General features: G+C 43.2%; 2 protein-coding genes and 1 pseudogene across 6 annotated transcripts in view; 2 read left to right on the top strand and 1 right to left on the bottom strand.

The window, feature by feature from the left end:
* Nucleotides 1–9,672, bottom strand: part of MALT1 (MALT1 paracaspase) — a 59,227-nt gene extending 49,555 nt beyond the window's left edge. Inside the window, exon 1 of one of the 5 annotated variants that reach the window (XM_089895251.1) lies at nt 8,980–9,672. In XM_089895251.1, the coding sequence (XP_089751377.1) occupies nt 8,980–9,254 (275 nt within the window). In that variant the 5' untranslated portion in view covers nt 9,255–9,672. The remainder of the gene's footprint in view (nt 1–8,979) is intronic. The other 4 variants (XM_030762017.2, XM_022584379.3, XM_030762018.2 and 1 more) reach the window with 4 other exon arrangements.
* LOC149747648 (histone H3-like centromeric protein A pseudogene) lies at nt 490–6,289 on the top strand (annotated as a pseudogene).
* The window catches only part of ALPK2 (alpha kinase 2), a 159,792-nt gene continuing 145,316 nt past the window's right edge, over nt 8,974–23,449 (top strand). The window contains exon 1 of the mRNA XM_022584377.2: nt 8,974–9,388. The gene's annotated coding sequence lies outside the window, so the exon portion shown is untranslated. The remainder of the gene's footprint in view (nt 9,389–23,449) is intronic.

Here is a 23,449-nt window from a genome sequence, read left to right as displayed (position 1 = left end):
TCAACACCTAAAATTTCTTGCCCATATGAATTATTTATAACTGAAATGCCTGGAAGCCTGGATGGAAGGGGTCAAACATAATGGTACCACAGCTGCGGCAGAGCCAAGATTAGTTAGCAAGCTTTCATACGACTTAAAATATTGTTAGTCCACATTCATTTTGATCAGTTTTAGTAAAAGGCTGCCACAGCACTTATACAATGGTCACCCAAGATTTATAATTCTGTGATAAAGTAGGTTATTTCATGAAGAAAATGGATTCAACCAAAATAACTTCAATACTAATATTCTATCTCACAGTACTGTTAGAATTAAATTAGACAATCCATGTAAAAAGTACTTAGCGCAGTGTGCGTCAAATAAGAAGCACTCAATAAAAGCCAGCTCTTATTATGCAATAAAAATATGGGACTATTAAAAGGAGACTAAGGCTAATTTCGCTTATTTCTAAAACTGTTTTAGCTTTTCCTTAAAAACTGTTTTTGACCCTGGACGCCAGCCTCTGCCTCTGGACCCGGAAGGCCGAGAAGGAGCCGCGGTCCGCAACCCCGAGCGCCAACCGTGGGCCCGCGCCGCCAGATCCGCAAGCCCCAAGTCCCAAGGAGGCGCGCCGCAAGCCCGGCTCCCGCCGCCCGCCCCCCCGCCCCCCTCCGGCCGGGCCCATCCTTAGGCACTTCCTCCCGTCAACTTGCTCGCCGGAGACATCGGGTTCTGAAGGAGATCCGAACTCTTCAGAAGAGCACACACCTGTTGTTAAAGGAAGAACCCCTTCTGCCGCCTGGCAAGAGAAATACGTGTTAAATTCACTCGTGGTGTGGACTTCAATTGGGAAACCCAGGCCCTGCTGGCCCTACAAGAGGCAGCAGAAGCGTTTCTAGTTCGTCTCTTTGAGGATGCCTATCTCCTCTCCTTACAGGCCGGCCGTGTCACTCTGTTCCCGAAGGATGTGCCGCTGGCCAGGAGGATCCGAGGCATCAGGAAGGGCTCGGCTGAGCTCCTGCCGCCCATGACTCTGGATGATACCGGGGACTCTGCCCGTAACTAGGGCCAGATCCACGGAGTACAAGGTGGTGCCTGGACTTGCTGTCTCTGAGCAGAGCGTGCGTGTTGCTTTTGTAATTAGGTTTTCTTTAAGAAGAATAAGACTGCATGGCTTTCCTCTGTAACAGAGGTAATACATCACAGAATCAACACATTCCAAAAGTCCTGAGAATAATTTTCAGATGAAGGGACTCCAAGTTTGACTTCGCTTTGCAAATTATTCATACGCCTGATGATTTGGAAGGCACCAGATTTTCTAGGTTGTGAGAGAAAAGGATATTTACTGATTATTTTAGATCTTTCTGTACCATTTAAATTTTTTACCATATGTATATTTACTTTCATTTAAAACATAAGGGAAAAAAATAAGAGAAGACCACTTCAGCCGGTTGCATGGAAGAGCCTGGCGCGTCCAGCCTGCAAATCTCTGTCCTTCAGGTTGATGTCATGATCAGTGGCTGTAGCAAGCCCCTGTGTGGACTGTGCCTGTCAACAGACTGTACAGCTTTTCAAAAACTCAGTTGGGATGGAAATAGGAAATCGTTAAGGTTTGATGTTCTGGCTCCTTCTGGTAAATTCCTATCAAAATCATTCAGAAATTCTGGCTTGTAGAATTTATTCTTATTTGCAAGTCATAGACGATGTATCGTAATTTATACTGCAGAATTTTTCATTCCAGGACTTTTAAGAGCCTTTTCAATGTTCTTACAGGTAGTCTTTATAACTCCCTTGTGGAGAGGTAATAAAAATAATTCTTAAATGAGAAAAAGTTGAAGCGAAGTCACGATTATACAGAGATTATACCGTGTCCTTTGTGCGTTAGCATTAAGTTCTTCATTTGAATGCTTTGCCAACAGCCACAATTTAAACGAGAATTCAGGGATGTGTTTTTGGCTCCGGTGGAGTAGAGCGAGAGCAGATAAAAACCTTGCCCATCTCTTGTAACTGAAAGCAGCTTAAGAGATCTCCAGAGAAATGGGAAGTGCCACCCGAAGACTCTTAGATATTGTGTGTAGTGAAAATGATTAGTGAGGGCGGACACTAATAATGATGTGTCAGCCAACTGAACTGAGAGACAAACTAAAGGGAAAAGGACCAAGTTCTGTTGTGTGATAGACTTTAACCCTTTGGAAAAACCGTTTCCTGTTCGACATCAACTCATTTTTATGTAGACACTGGAATAAAGCTTACCTATCTATGACTAAAACAAACAAACAAACAAACAAAAACTGTTTTTGAGAGACTTCCCTGGTGGCGCAGTGGTTAAGGATCCACCTGCCAGTGCAGGGGACATGGGTTCGAGCCCTGGTCCAGGAAGATCCCACGTGCTGCAAAGCAACTAAGCCTGTGCGCCACAACTACTGAGCCTGTGCTCTAAAGCCTGCGAGCCACAACTACTGAGCCCATGTGCCACAACTACTGAAGCCCACACGCCTAGAGCCCACGCTCCGCAATGAGAAGCCACCACAATGAGAAGCCCGCGCACCGCAAAGAAGAGTAGCCCCTGCGCACCGCAACAAAGACCCAATGCAGCCAAAAATAAATAAATAAAGTAAATTTGTTAAAAAATTGTTTTTGAGTAATTACTGTTTTGGTAACCAGATAGTGTCCTCCAAAGCCTCCAGTCACTAGGTATCCTTTTCTAGGTATTCTAGCTAAATTTGTATATTCAATAGTCTATCCTTGTTAAATGTCAATAATCATATTACAGATCAACCGTTCCCAATTCTGGGCTGTACACTCTGGCAACACAATCTGAAGTCCACGGCAAATTGATAAAAGTAAGGACAATAAGACTGTCTTTTACTCTAAGATTATCTTTCCTATTTTGAAAAGTGTCAAAGTGTCCTTTCTTTTATGAAGTAATGGTGATTGCGATGGTAGCAAAAACAAAAGCTGAAGGTGCTGCTACAATATTTTGTAAAATTTTCTTTTACTAGTCTCTGGAATACCCAAGGAACCGGTATTAGACACAATATAAGGATTACCCATTTTTCAAATAATTATAATATGAAATTTATAAAAACAAGGATGCTGTATGCTATTTTTTTATGATTCAGAAAGGTTATCAAGATCTGATACGTGAAATTAAGATGCCATCTCGTCAAATGCAACCAAACGGTGCTTTAATCTTTATATTAATATGGAGAAAACTAAAAACAATTTTACTTTCCCCCCACCAAATGAAGAAAGATCAAATTGAAATAGACAACGACTTCTCTTCCAGTACAAGAGGCACTGGAGAAAAACAAGGTGCTCTCTCTTCTTTCCTTTTACTGATTTTCCACATGGGCACCGGCTTTCAGCTAAGATGATGTTTATGCATACTCAACTTTTCTTTCTTTCCTTTTTTAGTTACATTCCTGTCAGGCTGTGCTTTGAAGTGGTTTCTACCAGCTCTAATTTGAAATTTCTGATTTAATTAAAAAGACTGCTTTCTTACTGAAACAAATAAGACTTTGCTTTAAAAAAACCCTATATTTATCTTTTAAAAATGTATAATCAAATAGAACATATTGATATTATACACCTTTTAGGGTACAAACCATGGCACTGCTTTTAGATTCTTTTGTTTCTCTTGGTACATTTACACTTCAGAATCCTTATTCATTAATTCAACAACTACTTATTAATCACCTAAAATAGGACAACCATTTTTTCTAGGTATTTTTCTAGCTGCAAACAAAATCGCCCATCCTCCTAGATTTTTCTACAGGAGAGGGACAGATATGTATACACACACAGAGGTCTGTGCATCCATCCATCCAACTGTCCTAAGTGCTTTGGAGAAAAACAAAGCAAAGCAGAGGGATAGGTAAGGCTGGAGCAGACGTAGAGGGTGATTTTAAGTAGTGCGATCAGAGAAGACCTCACTGAGAAGGTGACCTTTTTAAAACAAATGTAATCAATGTTGTTTATTTTTAAAATTTTTATTGAAATATAGTTGATTTACAATGCTGTGCTAGTTTAAAATGTATAGCAAAGTGATTCAATTATACATAAATATCCAAATATATTCCTGTTTTACGTTCTCCTCCCTTATAGTTATTACAAGATATTGAGTATGGTTCCCTGTGCTATACAGTAGGCCCTTGTTGGTTACCTATTTTATATACAGTAGTGTGTATATTTTAGTCCCAAATTCCTAATTTATCGCTCCCTCCTTTCCCCTTTGGTAACCATAAGTCTGTTTTCTACATCTGTGAGCCTATTTCTGCTTTGTAAATAACTTCATTTGTATCATTCTTTTAGATTCTACGTATAAGCGATATCACATGATGTTTGTCATTCTCTGTGAGAAGGTGACTTTTAAGCAAACACCTGAAGGGGTAAAGGAGCCTGTCTTGTGGTTCATCCGTGGAAAACATCTCAGGTTGAGCAAACAGCAAGTCCAAAGGCCCTACTGTCTTCAAGGAAGGGCAAGAAAGCATGTGCGACTAGAGCTGAGAGGGAGGGAGACACTAACAGGATATCAGTTCCAAGAGCTCACTGGTAGCTAACTGGTGTTTTTACTCCGAGATGGAGAAACAATGGGAGGGTTTTGAACACAGGGAGGATAAGACCTGATTTAATGTTTTAAAAGATTCTTACTGCTATATTGAGAATAGACTGGGATGGGAGCAAAGCAGGAGGCGGAGAAGTTAGGCGGCCATTGGAACAACGCAGGTGAGAGATAATGGTGGCCTGGACCAGGGTGGTCGCAGTGGACGTAGGATTCTAGACACATACTGGAGGTACGGCAGAAGGGATTTGCTGATGCAGTGGATGTGGTATATAAAAGCGGAGTCAGGAATGACTCTGAAGTTTCTGGCCTCAGCACCTGGACAGATGTAGTTGCCCTTCACTGAGATGCAGAAGACTGCAAGAGAAAGAGGTTATGGCGGAAGACGTGTTAAGTTTTGCATTTAGGATGTCTATTAGTCATTCAAGAGGAGATCTACACGAATGAATCCAGGAGTTCAAAGCAAAGACATGGGCTGAAGATATGAACTGAGAGTAATCAACCTAAATATGTGTAAAGCTAGGAGGACTTAAGGATAACACCAAGGTGGGGATTAGGTGAAGAAGTCTAGACAAAGAGATACAACGCCTAAGCCCTAGGGCATTCCAAAAATCCAAAGATGAAGAGGTAGAGACTGAAGAGATAGGGACAGGAGGAAACCTTCCTATCATAAAGTGCTCGAGGGCAGGATTCCGTAGCTAAAAGAGCACCTTCTACACAGCAAGTATGCAGTGGCTGACTGTTTTCCCTGGTCCCAAAGCCCCATCTCTAAGCTCCCTCCTTCATGGAATTTACACACTATTAGAGCCTCCTGAAAGTTCTGCCATCTTTGGGGCTTGAACGTTCCAAGCCTCCGCAGAATTCACACTGCTTGGGCAAGACACTCAGAACCTGTGCTTATCTACACTGACAGCAAAGGGCATTCAATATTCAGGCAGTTTGGAATGGAACTAGGGCTGAGTTTGTTTAGGGCATTCCCACATGTTCATGTTTTGGGAAACTAAACTATATGTAAGGATTTATCCTGAATCACCAATAACCATCTGGAAACACTCCTTATCCCTGATGGGACAGTTCAGAAGGAACTCCTGTGGCTTATTTATTAAATTCTTACCTAGTCTGAGGAAAGTCGTATAGAGTGAGGAAAAAAAGTGAAAAGAAACAGAATAGGCAACCTTCTGGGATTTTAGGGCTGTGAATCCAGCGACTCTGCAGAAAGCACTGCACATCCTCGTGGGAACTGTCATCCATTTGGACTAGATTCACTATAATTCCTGTGTTTGACACTAGAGAAAAATGCCTTTTGGACCTTTTACTATTGTAGATGCTCTTTTGCCATCGGTATGAAATCGTTTTAAAATCACTGTTTTAGTCTTAAATAGAAAAAGCACCGCCAGCTTACCTTGCCCCCTCAGTTGTCACTCCCCAGCCTCCAAGTTCCCAGGGCTAACCTTTTGTTAGGTCAGTTTAATTTTTCTGATCTCAACAGGTATGTGAGCTTAATGTTCTCCAGTTCTCCAACCTTCAGGGTGGCCTCCACTTTGCCCAGCACAACTAACCTACTCTGAGCTAACCTTCACCATCCTGGAAGGCTGGCCAAACTCATCTGTCTCCAGTAAACTTCCCACCCTGAAATCCCCAGCTTCCACAACTTCATGCCCTTTGTTGCTTGTCTCCTCTTGCTGGGCAACTGCCCTCTCTCCATACTACCTTCACCAGAGAAGTGGTCTCAAACTTTTCCATTAGTTCCTCAAACAAAGCTAATACCATTCTATAGCCTTTAACAAAACTTAACTGAAGGCTTAGGGAGGAAAACTGAACACCTGATGTCAGGTATCCACCACTTAGATTCCATCAGCCATGCCTCTTCAGTGGCAGGGCCTTACTGATGTTCTCCCTCCTTCATGGCCAAATAGGAGTGCTCACTTCAGGAGAACCTTCTTCAGGAAAGGCCAGAGCCTTCCCTAACTAGAGTAGTAGTTAATTTCACAAATTAACCAATCACAGATCTGGTAATCTGACCCCACCCCCTGCCCACAAAGAAGACAACTGTTTATGTTATTGTAAGTCTAGAAATTCAGAAATCTATGGACCTAGAATAATAGTATGTATCTTGGATTTTCTTTGCACAGCCAAAAGCAGAATGTATTCTTCCTAGAACAGAAAAAAAAAAAAAAAAAGTGGTGTACTTCCCTGGCAGTCCAGTGGTTAAGACTCTGTGCTTCCGATGCAGGGAACATGGGTTCGATCCCTGGTTGGGGAACTAAGACCCCACGTGCCGTGCAGAGTAGCAAAAAGTTAAAAATAAAAAAAGAAAGAAAAAAGTATGCCATCTGCTCAACTTTGCAAATTTACCACTTCTTGATTCCATCCTCACATCATTACTCCACTGAACAGCCAAATAATCCCAAATCATCATTATTCTGGTTTAACCTCAAACTCTTTGAAACTCAAGGTTGTGGTGAGAATTAAATACTTAATACATTGTCTGTTATATATATTAAGTGATTAATAAATGATAAAAACCCACTGTGATTATTCACACCCAACATAGCATCTAACATATTATTTGTGATTGTCTCAGAATAACAGTCTATTACTGCATAAGCCCTTATAAGTAGGAGCTAAATATCTGACATCGTTTTATCTTCTGAAACATTTGCAAAAATCAGGCACTCAAAAAACTTAATTTTGAATGAATGGTTCCCCTCTCAATTCAAAATTATTTAGAGTGTCTAAGATAGGTTCTATGCATAACATATAGGATCTTAAATCTTCTTGTTCTCGAGGAGTTTATAAAGACATGTACAAATAATTATACAAGACAAAGTTTGGTTATATGAGAAGTTAAAAAAACTGCTAAGGGGTTCAAAGGCAGACCCAAATCGTAACAGTGATCTAGAGCAGTGGTTCTAAGTGTAGTCTGGGAAGCCCTACTGCAGTTCCTGAGACCCTTTTCACAGGATGCCCAAGGTCAAAATGACTTTTCATAATAATACTAAGATGTTATTTATTTTTTTCCTTCATTCTCTCAAGAATGGACATTGGCATATCCAGTGTTACCTGACCTGTGACAGTGCAACAGACTGAGTGCAGAAGGACATAAAAGATGCCGGTTCTCTGGGATTAAGCCAAGACATTAAAGAGATTTTCAAAATGTAAAACAATGCCACTTTTCTAACTAAATTTTTTGTTTTGGAAAAGGTTGTTCTTCCACAAAAACACGTCATTTCTGTTAACATGTAATGAATTATTCTCTTTAAATATTAAAAAATTCTTAATTTTAATTTCGAATACGGTAAATATCAGTATATGTTGTATGTATGTAACATATAGAACCCACGTTAAAAACTCTCGGGCCGGGGGGGGGGGGGGGCGGTTTCCCTGGCAGCGCAGTGGTTAAGAATCCGCCTGCCTATGCAGGGGACACAGGTTCAAGCCCTGGTCCAGGAAGATCCCACATGCTGCGGAACAACTAAGCCCGTGCGCCACAACTACTGAGTCTGCGCTCTAGAGCCCGTGAGCCACAACTACTGAAGCCCTCACGCCACAACTACTGAAGCCTGCGTGCCTAGAGCCCGTGCTCCACAATGAGAAGCTCACGCACCACAACGAAGAGTAGCCCCAGCTCGCCGCAACTAGAGAAAGCCCGCGTGCAGCAACGAAGACCCAACATAGCCAAAAATAAATAAATAGATAAATAAATAAATAAATAAAACCCCAAAACTCTCTGGGGTTCTCAATAACTCGTAAGAGTGTAAAGGAGTCCTGAGAGTCTTAAGCCCAGTTCCAAGCCTGGTAATAGGAAAATGGTTTAATGTTCATGGTGAAATCAGGAAGAAAACCTGGCAAGTTGGTTTGATGGAGGAAGACGGTAAGTTTAGTTTCTTTCTTTCCCACTATCCTTCTCTCTCTACATCTACATTAAAACCTTCATGAATTCCTGCACCTCAAACCCTTCACCTTCATTATCTACCTGCACGTCCCCTTCCTAACCTCCCTTAGGTCTTCTAGGTCTGTGTATTTTAATCTTTTGGAATTACCGCCCTAACGTAATGGTCTCCAGATAGCTTTCTTTATATTCTCCTTGGTCAACCTCGATTTCTCTCTTTCAGCTAAAGGGGAGGAGGGTAGGAAAAGGGCGTGCACTCCCAGAGTCCAACCTCGAATCTCTGCATTCCCAGGACTTTCCTGGGTTCAGGCTCTCTGTTTGGAAGGTTACTGAAGTTCTCCCACCTCCTTCCCTCCGCGCTCCTTACCCCCAGCGGCCCCTGCACCATCTCAAGTGGCCCCGCTGTTTTTCAACCTCACCCATCGCCGCGTCCGCCCTCCCTCTCCCGCGCCCACTTCACTCTCCCCGCGCGCCCCCCGCCCAAGTACGCCCCCACGTGACCCCGCCCCGCCCTTACACCCCACCCCGGGCCCCGGTGCCGCACCTGAGCCGGAGGCGCCCCCGACTCCCTGCCACCTCGGCCAGCCTCCTCCATCCCCGGCCCTCGGGCGCTCGGTCCAAGCTCCGGCCGAGCCTCCGCAGCAGCGGCTCCGGAAGGCGGTTGAGGGTCACGCCGGCTGCTGCGGGGAGCGGCGGCCCCGAGGGCGCGGCCGCCGGCGGCTGCGAGGCCAGGGGCGGCGGGGCCTGCAGCAGCTCCCCGCACAGCGACATGTCCCGCGCCGGCGACCCCGCGACAGCCGCTGCTCCCGCCGGCCGCATCGCGCACTTTCCGCTCGCCCCCTCGCTCGCCGCGGCGCCGCGGAGGCAGGGGCGGAAGGACTAACTGGACGGCGCTGCACCGTGCTCGGAGGAGGAAGCGCCGCTTCCCTCCCCGCAGAGCCAGGTTTGCCTGGGTGAGTCGGGCCGGCTGGCCGCGCTAGCGGCTCCGGGGGCGGGGCTGCCCACTGCGCGCGTGCGCGCGGCCGCGCACCTCCCCCCGCCCTTCGCGCCGCCTCTTCTGGGCCGCGGCGAGGCGCGCGCTTCAAACCCGGGTGGGAGGTGGAGTCGTTGCTGAGCAGGAAGGGTCGAATGGTGGCAGCTGGAGGAGGAAGCGGTGGAGGAACTACGGTCGGGCGGCACCACTATGGCGAGGAAGCCTGTGGCGTCGGGGCTTCCCGAGCCTGTGGGAGGAGGATTGCCTCACGCCAAGGAGGGGAGCACGTGGCTTTCCATCGCCGGCGGGTCCGCTCCTCCAGAGGCGCGCTCTGCTGACTCAGTGACTTGCGTGTGCCCGGCGACACCACCAGCACCCGCGTTGGGCAGCCTCAGCGGAGGCTTCCTCGTTTTAGGATTAGATGTGTATGGCATTGCTAAGGGAAGTGGTGCTAGAGATCCAGATACTCAATGGAAATTGCCTGAAGTCTGTGCCTAGACTTCAACAATAACAACAAAACTGGGCTATGGTGTATTTAAACCTAATTCGATCTTGGAAATGATTGTTTTTAGCAGGAATCACCTGGTTTCCTCCGAGTCAGACTGCCATCCAGAATCTTCATAAATCAGAGCAGACAGCTTTATAGAGGTTGCCCTTCCCTGGAAGGACGCAGAATAGATGAAATAACAAATGCAGACGCACCTGAGCTCACTCTCCCACTCTTAGCGATATTCGAGGCCATTGCCCCATTGAAAACTAGAGGATAGTTTGGGACAAAAGCGAGCAAGTAACTTATAAAGTGTGACTAGCCAGGTAGCCCCCAGACAGGTTTCCTGGCCCAGTTTCTGGTGGCATTAACTTTTTCATCACACGGGACAGCAGGATTTTCTGTAGCAATAATTTGGACACCCAAATTCTCACTACCTTTTTTCAGAGTGGTAGCTCCACACAGCTTCCACCACATTCTAGCAGAGTTAGTCACTATCCAGTGATTTTTTTTAATCCAGTGTAAGTTCAAAGTTCAGAATGCGGTATAATGGCTAAGTGCACAAACTTTGGATCCAGGAAGATCTGCTGGGTTCTAGTTTTATGACTTTGAATAAGTTACTTAATTCTCTGCCTCATCTATTAAAATGGGACTGAAAATATAGTATATATAGAGTTGTTACCAGAATTAAAGGAGTTGATGTATGTAAATCACTTAGCTCTGCTTAGCAAGTAGTAGATAATAAATGCCAACTTATCAGCATTATTCTTACAAGTGCAAATGCTTGTTTCATATTCGGTTTGACCTTGGTAAACCTTTTCCAATTACTTCTAGTGCCTTCTGCTTTTGTCCTCAGTCAGTGAACAAATATTAGTCTATTACCTTCAGGTACCAAGCATGGAAATCAAGTCTTCTGGTCTTTATTGGTCTGGTCCTTATTAGTCTAGTCTTCTAGTCTGTTAAAATTGAGATTCAAGGGACTTTTTTCTAAGTGTACTATACACAAGTTTTTGCTTGTGCGCCTGCTCATTCATTACCCTGTGAGTATCCTTCCCAGTTTGACCAGGTGCATCTTAGCCAGTACAGCTCAGCTGGGTAATGATGATGTCAGAGCCCTCCCACCCCCTCCCCTGCTTCTCCTCTCTGCCTCAAGACAAGTGCCTCCCTCATTTCACTCGAGTCAGGGCCCTGTTTTTCACCTAGCAATTTTATATCCTATGCATTCACCTCACCTGTCACCCTCCAGCCTCTACCTTGGACTAACATTACGTTTTATGACTGGTCTTTTTCTCCTCCCAATCAAATGTTAATATTTTTTAATGTAATTTCACTCCTGTGTTTCTCTTATGGGGGCTAATGGTACAGTAGAAAGAATGTGACCTTTAGAGTTAGCCCTGAATTTGAATTTTGATGCTGCCAGGCATTAATGGTGTGACTTTAGGCAAGTTAACCTCTCACCTGCAGTTTCCACATCTGTAAAGAGTAGAAGATGATAGTACCTGTTTTAAATGATTGTTACGAGAATTAAATGAGAGATAATTTCTATAAGTACACATAGAAAGTGTCTGGGAGAAGTAGATGCAGAGTTTATTAGTACTCTCAAAGTTGCCAGGTTAATTTTGGAAAAACATAATAAACAGTAATTCAACATTGTAAATCAACTATGCTCCAGTAAAATTAAAATAATAAAAAAATAAATAAACAGTAAGTCACGTACCTTTTCTATATCAGCCATTACATTTCTATAAAGATAGGAGAAAAACAGAGTGGAGATCTGACTTTTAAATGCTCTTTGAAAGTTCATGCATGTCTACGGATAATATACTTGGGAGTTCTTCCTCCTTAGTTGAAAGTGACATAGATAGGGCTTTGTGAATCCAGACAATTTGCAGGAAGCCTGTGGTTTCATTCTATAGAAATCCATTGATGTCATCTTTAAAACACTCACACATCTGGAATCTGACCCATAGCTTTTTTTTCCTTTACGTGTTTTGACTAGAGTTGGTACTCTAACCAAAAATGCCAGAATGCCATTATTTTATATCTGGACAGATTTTCAAAGGCCCAGTGCAGGAGAACACCCAGAGGTCCTGGGATCTGTATACAACAGAGGGAAAGGAAACAGGAGTCCTGGACTTAAATGACATTCCTTGTCTCCCACCTTATTCCAATGTCATCACCCTTTGTGACCTCCAACTCAGCCTCTGTGTTGAGTCCACGCAAGCCACTTTCTGACACAAGGTTCTCCACTTTCCTTGCTGCCCCTTCTTGCCACCATCTCTCAAAGGATTGGGGGGATTTTCCCATTTCAATTTCAACTTGGGAATAACAGCTAAGCATTGCATTAATATTCCATACCCTTCCTTCATGATGAATCATCCATGGCAGAGATTACATTTACTTGTCTCATTCATTCACAAATATTAATTGGATTCCTACCTTGTGCCAGGCTCTGTGCCAAATACTGTTAAGGGATGATTTTCATTTAGTTTTGTTTTTATTAAGCCTGTATTTTTTCTAGAGTTGTTTTAGGTTCACAGCAAAATTGAGGGGAAGGTACAGAGATATCTCATGTACCCTCTGCTCTCACCTACTTACAGCCTCCCCCATTATCAATATCCACCACCAGAGTGGTACATTTGTTACAACTGATGAACCTACACGGATACATAATAATCACCTTAAGTCCATAGTTTACATTAGGGTTCATCCTGGTGTTGTACGTTCTGTGGGTTTAGACAAATGTATAATGATATGTATCCACCATTAAGGTATCATACAGAGTATTTTCACTGTCCTAAAAATCCTCTGTACTCTGCCTATTCATCTCTGCTCCCTCCCAACCCTTTTCAATCACTGGTCTTTTTACCGTCTCCATATTTTGACCCTTTTCAGAAAGTGATATAAGTGGAATCATACAGCCTTTTCAGATTGGCTTCTTTCACTTAATAATATGCATCTAAGATTCCTCCATGTCTTTTCATAGCTTGATAGCTCATTTCTTTTTAGTGCTAAATAATATTCTATTGTCTGGATGTACCACAGTTTGTTTAGCCATTCACCTACTGAAGGACATCTGGGTTGTGTCTAAGTTTTGGCAACTGTGAATAAAGCTGCTGTAAAGATCTGTGTGTAGGTTTTGTGTGGACATACGTTTTCAGCTCCTCTGAGTAAATACCAAGGAGGGTGATTGCTAGATCATAGGGTAAGAGTATGTTTAGTTTTGTAAGAACCCCAAACTGTTTCCCACAGTGTCTGTGTCCTGCATTCCCACCATCAATGAATGAGAGTTCCTGTTGCCCACAACCTGGCCAACACTTGGTGTTTTTGGTGTTTCAGATTTTGGATAAGATGGTTTTTCAAAAAGAAAGTTAAAATCATGACTCTTAACGAATGTACAGTGAATACAAGTCAAAGATTTTATTTAACACGTTAGTGAATGAGGGAACCGGAAAGGTGTGTGACCACTTCAAAGGAAAATCCAAAAGTGAGATAAATATGTAAGCCCAGCAGGGAGCTGAGATGAATTAGCTTAATAGATGCAAAACAACTTCTTCCACAGTGGAGGAGGGAAATCCATTGAACCTCCCCCGACAGAAGTTATCTATTTATAATCAAGAATTATTTGCATTAGTATCAGTTTTCTACAACTTCTATCTCTCGGAGTTGCAAGATACCTTAGTCAAAGGGTTGACTAAATCCAATCTCTGCTTATGGCAAAGAAAGGGAGTGGTGAGTACTCTGTTGGCAGCAAGAAGGAAGGCTGAAAACGTGGAGGAGAAAGTACCGTGTGGAGCAGCAAGAGAAAAAACAAAACAAAAACCTCCTCACATACAAGGGATTTCCCATGAGGCTGTCAGTGGCTAGTTTAGCAGCGCTTTATGAGATGGAAGACATTCCCGTGTACAGCACACTCCTGTATACATTGCCACTTTCCCCTTCCTATTCAAGAAAACGTATCTGAGGAATAATACCAGGTATCATGATAGATACAACATTACGATAGGAGAAGTCTTGAATCAGGTCTAATTTACTATCTAAAATGCCATTCATTTATTATCTACAAAGCAGATCAGTAACTCTGATACTTAAATGATCAGCAGTAGCAAATCACTGGGGACACATTTCAACTGAAGGCAGGAACTGCAGTTGACGTGATATTTCTCATGGCCGTGAGACACTTTGTTGGGGTTTTCAAAAGGGTGCTAACTACGTTAAGCCAGCCAACAGTCTTTTTTTTTTTTTTTGCGGTATGCGGGCCTCTCACTGTCGCGGCCTCTCCCGTTGCGGAGCACAGGCTCCGGACGCGCAGGCTCAGCGGCCATGGCTCACGGGCCCAGCCGCTCCGCGGCATGTGGGATCCTCCCAGACTGGGGCACGAACCCGTGTCCCCTGCATCGGCAGGTGGACTCTCAACCACTGCGCCACCAGGGAAGCCTCCAACAGTCTTTTGACTTTGTGACACTAACAACTGCATTGGGCTACGATGCAATTTATGAAGAAATTAATCCAATAATATTTACCAACTACCAGTCTGTACTCTCTTAGGATGTAACAGGGATGCTGGCCTCGCCAGTGTTCCTCATCCTTGACTGCACATAAGAATGACATGAGGGTAGCCCAGTTCCTCAAAAAGTTAAACATAGAATTATCATATGATCCAGCAATCCCACTTCTGGAATATACCCCAAAGAATTGCAAGCAGCAACTCAAACAGATGCCTGTACATCAATATTTGTAGCAGCATTATTCACAGTAACCAAAAGGTGGGAACAGCCCAAATGTCCAGTAACAGATGAATGGAAAAGCAAAACGTGCTACATACACACAATGGAATATTATGCAGCCTTAAAAAGGAAGGAAATTCTGATGCATGCTACAACCTGGAAAGCATATGCTTAGTGAAATACACCAGAAACAGAAGGACAAATATTGTATGATTCCGTTTATATAAGGTACCTAGAATGGGCAAATTCATAGAGACAGAAAGTAGAATAGGGTGGGGCTGGGGGGCATGGGGAAATAAGGAGTCATTGTTTAATGGACACAAAGTTTCTGTTCGGGATGATGAAAAAGTTCTGGAAATGGATAGTGGTGATGGTTGCACAACATTGGGAATGTACTTAATGCCACTGAATTATATACTTAAAAATGGTTAAAATGGTAAACTTTATGTTGTATATGGTTTACCACATACACACAAAGGAACCTTAAAACCTGAGAAACCTTAAAAACATACTGATACCTGGCTCACAATCCCCAGAGATCTGATCTTAATTGGTCTGGGGTGTCTTTAGTTTTTCTTTCTTTTTTTAAATTTATTTTATTTTTTATTTATTTATTTTTTACGGTACGCGGGCCTCTCACTGTTGTGGCCTCTCTCGTTGCAGAGCACGGGCTCCGGACGGCAGGCTCAGCAGCCATGGCTCACGCGCCCAGCCGCTCCGCGGCATGTGGGATCTTCCCGGACCGGGGCACGTACCCGTGTCCCCTGCATCGGCAGGCGGACTCTCAACCACTGCACCACCAGGGAAGCCCTTTCTTTCTTTTTTTTAATAGTAGTTTTAAAAGTCCCTGAAATGATTCTAAGGTACAACCAGGTTTCAGAAGGGATGCTTAATCTCCAGGGTGGTGGTGCTCAGCCTTGACTATATATTAGACTCATTTGGGGAGTTTTAAGATACATTGGTGTCTGAGTCTCACACCCAAGATTCTTATTTAATTGGCTCGGGAATGCTGCCTGGTTACCGAGAATTTTTTCTTAGTTTCCCATCTGATTCTAATATGTAATCAAGGTGAGAACCACTGCTCTAGGGAGAGCCCAGGATCTCTGCCTTTCATTCCACCTTTGGAGAGCAAGCACTTCCTTGTCTGTCAATGATGAAACCAAGGGCATAGTGGGAAAGGAACTACTGATGAGAGTCAGAGGCTCAACTTCTCCAAGGCCACTTGATTCTTTTTCCCTTTACAGTCAGAATGTTGAAAGTGGGAGAAGTGGGCTTCCCTGGTGGTGCAGTGGTTGAGAGTCCGCCTGCCGATGCAGGGGACACGGGTTCGTGCCCCGGTCTGGGAAGATCCCACATGCCGCGGAGTGGCTGGGCCCGTGAGCCATGGCTGCTGAGCCTGCGCGTCCGGAGCCTGTGCTCCGCAACGGGAGAGGCCACGGCAGTGAGAGGCCTGTGTACCGCAAAAAAAAAAAAAGTGGGAGAAGCAAAGCAGACCAGTAGAGGGTCCAGGAGAAAGGAGTGAAGATCTACCTATTAGGCTCATTCCTAAGGGAGAAAGGCTCTTTATTCTTCTGGCATCCAGCTCCTCCCAGCTTCTAACATGGGCACTGCTCCCTCACCATCCCTAGTCCCCACTTATTCCACTCCTTCCCCAAGAGGGGCTCAGAACTGGCATGTCCAGCCAGGATTCCAAACAGCCAGGGCCGTTAAGAGTATCTCGATCAAGGGACCATAGCTCTGGGACTTCCCTGGCGGTCCAGTGGTTAAGACTTTGTGCTTCCAATGCAAGGGGCGCGGGTTCAATCCCTGGTTGGGGGAACTAAGATCCCACATGTTGTGTGGTTCAGCCAAAAAAAGGGGGGGGGACCATAGTGCTGGTGCCTGAAAAATGAGCTGGTTTACCTTTAAAGGGTCATCTAGATGGTGGACATGCATCATCCCTTGATTGATCCTGACTTACCTTCAGCCAATCTTTCGTCACTTTTATCTTCCTTGGTATTTGTATTTCTGTTCTTCTGTATAAATACTGGCTCAGTCTGCTTATTAGGTCCTGTTGCATCCTGCCATCTTGTTTGTGATCGCCCTACTCCAGCTCTCAGTCCTTGGAAGCAAGGCCAACTAGACCAGGTGGGGTGGATTTAGACACGCAGCTGAAAAGCAACGTGAGATCAGGGCGGCCCCCGGAAGACAGGAAGTATGGAGAGAGCAGATGAGGCCCGCTCTACTCTAAGCCTTGAGGTAAAGTAGTGGTTCCCCATTAGTCTATGCCATTCCATCAAGGTGGAGTCCCACCATGAGGATTTTGGCTGATGACTTACCCAGTTATAATGAGAACACATTGCAGGCCATGTCCCCTATATAACATGTCCTTCTTCCATATATATGCCCCTTGGGAAACAAGCAGACATTGGCAAGGAGACTTGGGGTTCCAGATCCTGGCTGTCCATTCAGACACAGCAGACACAAAATATAAAATAGAACCTGTGTTTTCTAGAAGCCTATGATCTAGCTGAGGAGAGAAATTTTATAAACATGAAAAAGTGGCAAAGCAAGATTTTGGACCTTAGGATTTCTATATTGGTGTACGCAGTTTAGAAGTTTTCCAGAGACTTTTATCAAAAGCCCTAGAGATGGGCCAGGAATGAAGAGAAGTAAACTTCTAGGATTAGGGATGGTAGACTCAGAGAGTGAAAGGAGTCTGACCAGTGAAGGCATGATTATTTCCTGGATAATACTGATATAATTTTACTTTTTAAAAAATGTGACACCTATGACTATTCCCAGTTGAATGACAATATTAGCCTTTGTAGGTGAGCACACTCAGGTGGAAAGGTGAAAATACACTAGTGCTGGCTCTGCTCCGTGCTTCCAAGGGTGACCTGTTCTCAGTTTCTTGGGGGTCACTGATGGAGGGATCTGACTGTGCACATGGTGTTATGTACCAAGAATTGATTCAAAACTCCTGGCAGCTTGGGCTGTCCATCAGAGCTTGGGACTTCCTAGGTGTGGTACCCTGAGGACATATTTGGTGGCTCAGATTGAGGGTATGGACTAGATGCTTTGTAAGCCCCTTTCAACATTACGGTTCTGAGTGGAAGGGCATGAGGTCTCAGAGGAGAGCATGTGATCAAAGACTAGCCCTGGATGGTGATCACAGCTCTTCCAGTATCCTGGACTACTTCTAGTTAAGTAAATTAACATATAAATAAGATTATTTGTTGGGGGGCAGAGGGGCAATATTTAAATGACTGAAGGTTTAAATTGTAACATATTAGTTATATGCTCAAATTAGATGTCGAGAACAAACAATGCTGTTTCAGGAGAATGGACACCGTATTAAATTAAAATGCAAGTAATATTTATTGGTTGAGGGAAAGGGGAGAAGGTACATGTTTAGTCAAGCAGCAGTTTAAATCATACTTAAGGCCTTTAAACATTAGTTATTTGCTAATCCTTACATGCTAATCACTCATTTGTTCTGTAAAGCTACGTCAATGAAAACTTTTCTTTGAAACATTTTTTGTAGGAGGCTAGTTGAAATTATGAGTAAAAGGGCATTTATTTAAAATATTCTCTAAGCTTTTCACTGAGTGACTCTAATGAATTTAATTTACTGAGGTTTTGCTGTATATAGATCAGAGCACTGAAGCTACTGGAAATTTTTATGGTATCATAATAAAGATAATCAATAATTATTTCATGATAACGAGAATAGCTTGAACAAGTGTGTATGTGGTCACCTGTTCAACACGATATTCATGGAAAGTCAGCCCTAAAGAGCACCTCAGTTGACTAGGCCAACACCTTCAATTTCAGATGAGAGCTCTGCGGCGTAGAGAGGTTTTCTGTCTCTTCTTAAGCCTCTACAGTAGTAGTTGTTAAAGTGAGGGCCCTGGCCCAACTGCATCAGCTTTTCGGAAATGCAAATTCTCAGGCCCCCCCACCAAACCTACTGAAAAAAACTCTGGGCGTGAGCCCAGGAAGATGTGGCTGAACCAGCCCTCCAGGTGATTCCGATCCACAGCAGTTTGAGAACTGCTCCCCCCAACTCTAGCTTTAAAATATCTTGAGACAATAACTTCTCCAGTGACATAGAGAATTACTTCCTGTTTTATGTCTAAATTTATCTCCCTAAAGCTTTGCAGGGCGTGGCACACAGTCTGTACAAGTGCAGAGACACCTTTACGGGTAACAGCGCAGAGTGGGGCTCAGCAGAAGGGGGAGATGAAGACAGGGCTGGCGGTGGGCAGGGGCTGGGGAAACAAGGGCTGGTCTTTGCCCCTTCTTATTACTATTAATCGATAATCTTCTAATCTGAGATCCATTCCAAAGAGGGGTGTGGCACAGTTTCATTTGGGATCTGGGTTTTTAAGACAAACAACACTGAGTCGAGGGAGTGCAGAGTTGGGGTAAAACTTAGGAGCGATGTGGTAGAGACATGGGTGTCTCAGATGCTGGCCAACATTGTTCCACAAGTTGTCTGAATAAAGCAACGTAGAATGGAGAAGGGTCTAGCCCTCTGGGAGCGGAGCACAGACAAGCTAAAAAAGGCTCCAGATGACTGGCTGGGATCCAGGGCAGGATTCTGCCCCTCCCCACCCACTCCTGACAAACCACTGTTAGGGGAGAAATCCAGGGATTCAGGGTACCCAAGAGATGGGGGTTCAGGATGCCGAGGGAGCCATGTAGGTGGCTCTGAGGTCTTCACAATGCTGTTTGGAAGGACTGTTCTGTCTGCCTAGAATGGCACTCTTTTCTCAGAAATATTGCTTTTCAATATGTGGTTCATTGGGAGCCCCCAGTTTCTTACCAGTCTGCTTCCTCAACCCAGTGATTGGCCGGAGGTAGGCGTGTTGCCCAAGCTTGGCCAGTCCTGGGGATTTCTGACCTTCACCTTGATGAAGAGGGTCTCAGGCTCTCTCAGGTGGCAAACCTGTGAAGTATGAGCCTGAGCTGGCTGGTGGTCATGTCCCCACCGGCTGTGTGGACTTTTCCCATAGGGGGAGAAAGTGACCGGTACCCTGAGAGAAGCAGAAATGAGAGGTGGAGAAAGTAGTGTTCCATCCCTGGTTGTGGTTGCCGCCAAGGCCCAGCTCACTTTTCACCTTTCCTTTACTGAAGTTGGCTGAGCCAACAAATTTGCTTTTTTGCTGTAGGGGAGGGAAAAAAAAACCTTTTTCCTCTACCCTCTTATGTTCAGTACCTGGGTCCTGCGAATTACACTGGTAAGCAACAGATGAGCCGGAGAAAATGTTTATTTCATGTGCACGTGGGAACCATCAAAGGAAGTAGATACCTCCTTAACTGGTTGGCCTTAAAGAATTATATACCTAATTTCGTAGAAGAGGGGGAGGGGAGAGAAAAGGCTTCTTATGGGAAGAACAAATAGGTTTCTTTAAGAAAGGCCAGTGGGTTTTAGAAAACTAGATGGGAGAGGAGAAAGTTTGTGATAACGTTTGTCTATACAGGTATGGGTAGTCTTTCCATCTTCTTCAGGGTCATAACAATCCCCTGGAGGAGGGAATTGGGTTAGGTTTTATTTTTGTTCTTTCTTCTGGGAGTAGATCCACCCTGCAGAGGAATTTATGGCAGCCTTATTTCCCAGAAGTTACTGCTTTTAGTCAAATAAGGGAAGCTCCCAGAGGGCTGTGTGTGTGTGTGTGTGTGTGTGTGTGTGTGTGTGTGTGTTTATCTGTTGAATCTCAAATGTCTTCAGCCTAAAATAATCATTATACAAAATATTTTGGTATCTTTTGGAGAGGCATATTCTGAACCCCTTCATTGCCTAAGCCAATTTCGTACCCTTTAGGTACCATGCCTAGCTTCACGACATCTTTCTGTAGATGCTTTAACTAGCAAGACACCCAGTAGGTTTTCTAAAAAAATATTTTCTAAGTGGATAAGCAATCAATTCATACTAATTATTTTAGACTTAATTTTTTTTTACAGTAGTGTTAGGTTTACAACAAGATTGAGAGGAAGATACATAGATTTCCCATATACCCCTGGTACCCACACATATATAGCCTTTCCCGTTATCAACATCACTCACCAAAATGATACATTTCTCACAATTGACAAACCTACACTGTTGCATCATAATTACCAAAAAGTCCACAGTTTACCTTAAAATTCACTCTTGGTGTTATACATTCATTCTATGGATTTAGACAAATATACAATGACATATAGCCATCATTATAATACACAGTATTTTCACTGCCCTAAAAAATCTTCTGTGCTCCCCCTATTAACACCCTCCACCCTCATCCCTGACAACCACTGATATTTTTACTGTGTTCATAGTTTTTTCTTTTCCAGAATGTCATGTAGTTGGAATCAGACTGGTTTCTTTCACTTAGTAGTCTGCATTTAAGGTTCTTCCACATCTTTTCATGGCTTGCTGGCTTATTTCTTTTTAGTGCTAAATAGTATTCCATTGTCTGCATGTACCAGTTTATTTACCCATTCACCTACTGAAGGACATCTGGGTTGCTTCCAAGTTTTGACAATTGTGAATAAAGCTGCTATAAACATCCGTGTGCAGATTTTTGTGTGGACATAAGTTTTCAACTCCTTTGTGTAAATACCAAGGAGTGTGATTGCTGGTTGTAGAGTATGTTTAGTTTTGTAAGAACCCCAAACTGTTTCCCACAGTGTCTGTGTCCTTCTGCATTCCCACCAGCAATGAATGAGAGTTCCCGTTGCCCACAGCCTGGCCAACACTTGGTGTTGTCGAAGTTCCAAATTTTGGTCCTTCTAATCTGTGTGTAGTGGTTATTTTTAAAATTATGCCATCTGCTTTATAAATCCTGCATTGAGTATTCTTGTACCTCTTTAGAATGTGGTGTCTATTTCAGGGCCCTTAGCTGAAAATTTCATTTTACCATCCTGTTACACTTATCTTCCTTAACTTGGTATCTTCCCAAGCTCACTGATATCCATAAACTTGTAGATTTCAAAGTGCACATATCTTCATGATATATAGCAACGACTTGAAAGGGCTATTACCTTCCTCTCTCGAGAAGCATTTCCCTTTATTCCTACCCTTCATTTACTGTCATTGAGCCAACACTTGAACCTTTGCACACTCTTTAATATAGTAATGACCACGTGGTTAGAAAAATTTGCTTGTGTAGAATTTTGCCGAAGAATTTTATCACTATAAATAATTTACATCCACTTATTTGTACAATTTTAATCAATTATGCTTTCTTTTTTCTGGAAAACATGTTGCTATTCACTCAATGGATTGATCGTTCTTGCATTTAGATGCTGCTACATTTTATGATAGATTCCTCTTAGGGTGTCCTCTGGAACAAATATATATTTTTTTGCATGGAAGTAGCATTGGCAGCTTGCTAGTCTCTAGCTCAGCGGTTATCTGTAACATCAGCTTTTTCAATAGTAACACAGTTTCATCCGTAGCTGTCTTCAGAGCTCTTCAAAGGATACTGCCTAATTCTGTTAACTTAATATTCAGGTGATTTCCCAAGTGAGTTTTAAATAGCTTCTGTTTAATCGAATGCCTTAGACCTATTTGCCTCAAAAGACATTTGGGAACAAGATTATCCCTAAATGATGGCATAAAGAAAAGACCAAGGCAGAGAAAGCTTCACTGCTGCAATCGTATCATTCCCGAGTGCACGTTTGTACTGCATTGGTCTAGTACACAACGAAATAACATGGACTTTGACTTTTTTTTGACTGTAAACTTCTGGTTTCACCTTGTTATGTTTCCTCCCTTTGTGGTTAGCCACTTGGGAGGGGATTTCCGGAGATGCAGGCTATATAGTTTGTTTCCCAAAATATTTTGTATTGTTTGAGGTAAGAGAGTATGTTGCCTACTCTGCAAAACCTAGGTCTCAGAGAGCTAATACGACTTATAGCTGTAATAACATGATCATAATTTGTCTCAGGGGTGAGGGGAGGTGCCCCTATTATGACACATTCTTTTATAAGAAAAGAAAACTTTAAAAAATATATTCCTTTTTTAAGTTGGTAAAATACACATAACATAAAATTTACCATTTTTTCTTCCAGTTTATATAACTGACATACGGCACTGTATGAGTTTCAGGTGTACAGCATAATTATTTGACTTATATACACCACGAAATGATGATCACTATAAGTTCAGTGAACATCCGTCATCTCACAGACGTGAAATTAAAGAAATAGAAAAAAATTGTTTTCCTTGCGATGAGAACTCTTAGGATTTCCTCTCCTAACAACTTTCATGTAAAACACGCAGCAGTGCTCATTATATTTACCATAGTGTACATTACATCCCTAGTACTTCTTTATCTTATAACTGGAAGTTTGTGTCTTTTGACTGCTTTCCTCCAGTTCCCCCTCCCCCTATTCCCCATCTCTGGCATCCACAAATCTGAGGTCTTCTTCTGTGAGTTTGTTTGCACGTTTGTTTGTTTTCGAAGTATAACTGACCTATAATAATATGTTAATTTCTGTTAGGCAACGTAGTGATTTTTTTCTATACATTCCAAATGTGGTAAAATACACATAAAATTTACCCTTTTAACCAATTTTAATTGTACAATTAAGGGGCATTAAGTTCTCAACGTTGTGCAACCATCATCACCACATATTCCCAGAACCTTTTCATCATCCCAAACAGACGCTCTATCCATTTGACAATAACTCCCCATTTCCCCCTTCCTCCAGTCCCTGGTAACCTCTATTCTACTTTCTGTTTCTATGAATTTGCCTTTTCTAGGTACCTTGACATAAATGGAATCATACAATATTTGTCCTTTTGTTTCTGGTTTATTTCACCATAATGCTTTCTAGGTCCCTCCATGTTGTA

This window comes from Delphinapterus leucas, chromosome 14 (assembly GCF_059928025.1).
Source record: "Delphinapterus leucas isolate spDelLeu-1000000601 "Yukka" chromosome 14, BTC_Dleu_Yukka2, whole genome shotgun sequence".
Classification (NCBI taxonomy): Eukaryota; Metazoa; Chordata; class Mammalia; order Artiodactyla; family Monodontidae; genus Delphinapterus; species Delphinapterus leucas.
The sequence above is the reverse complement of the archived record's forward strand: the minus strand, read 5'-3'. Positions and strand labels throughout refer to the sequence as shown.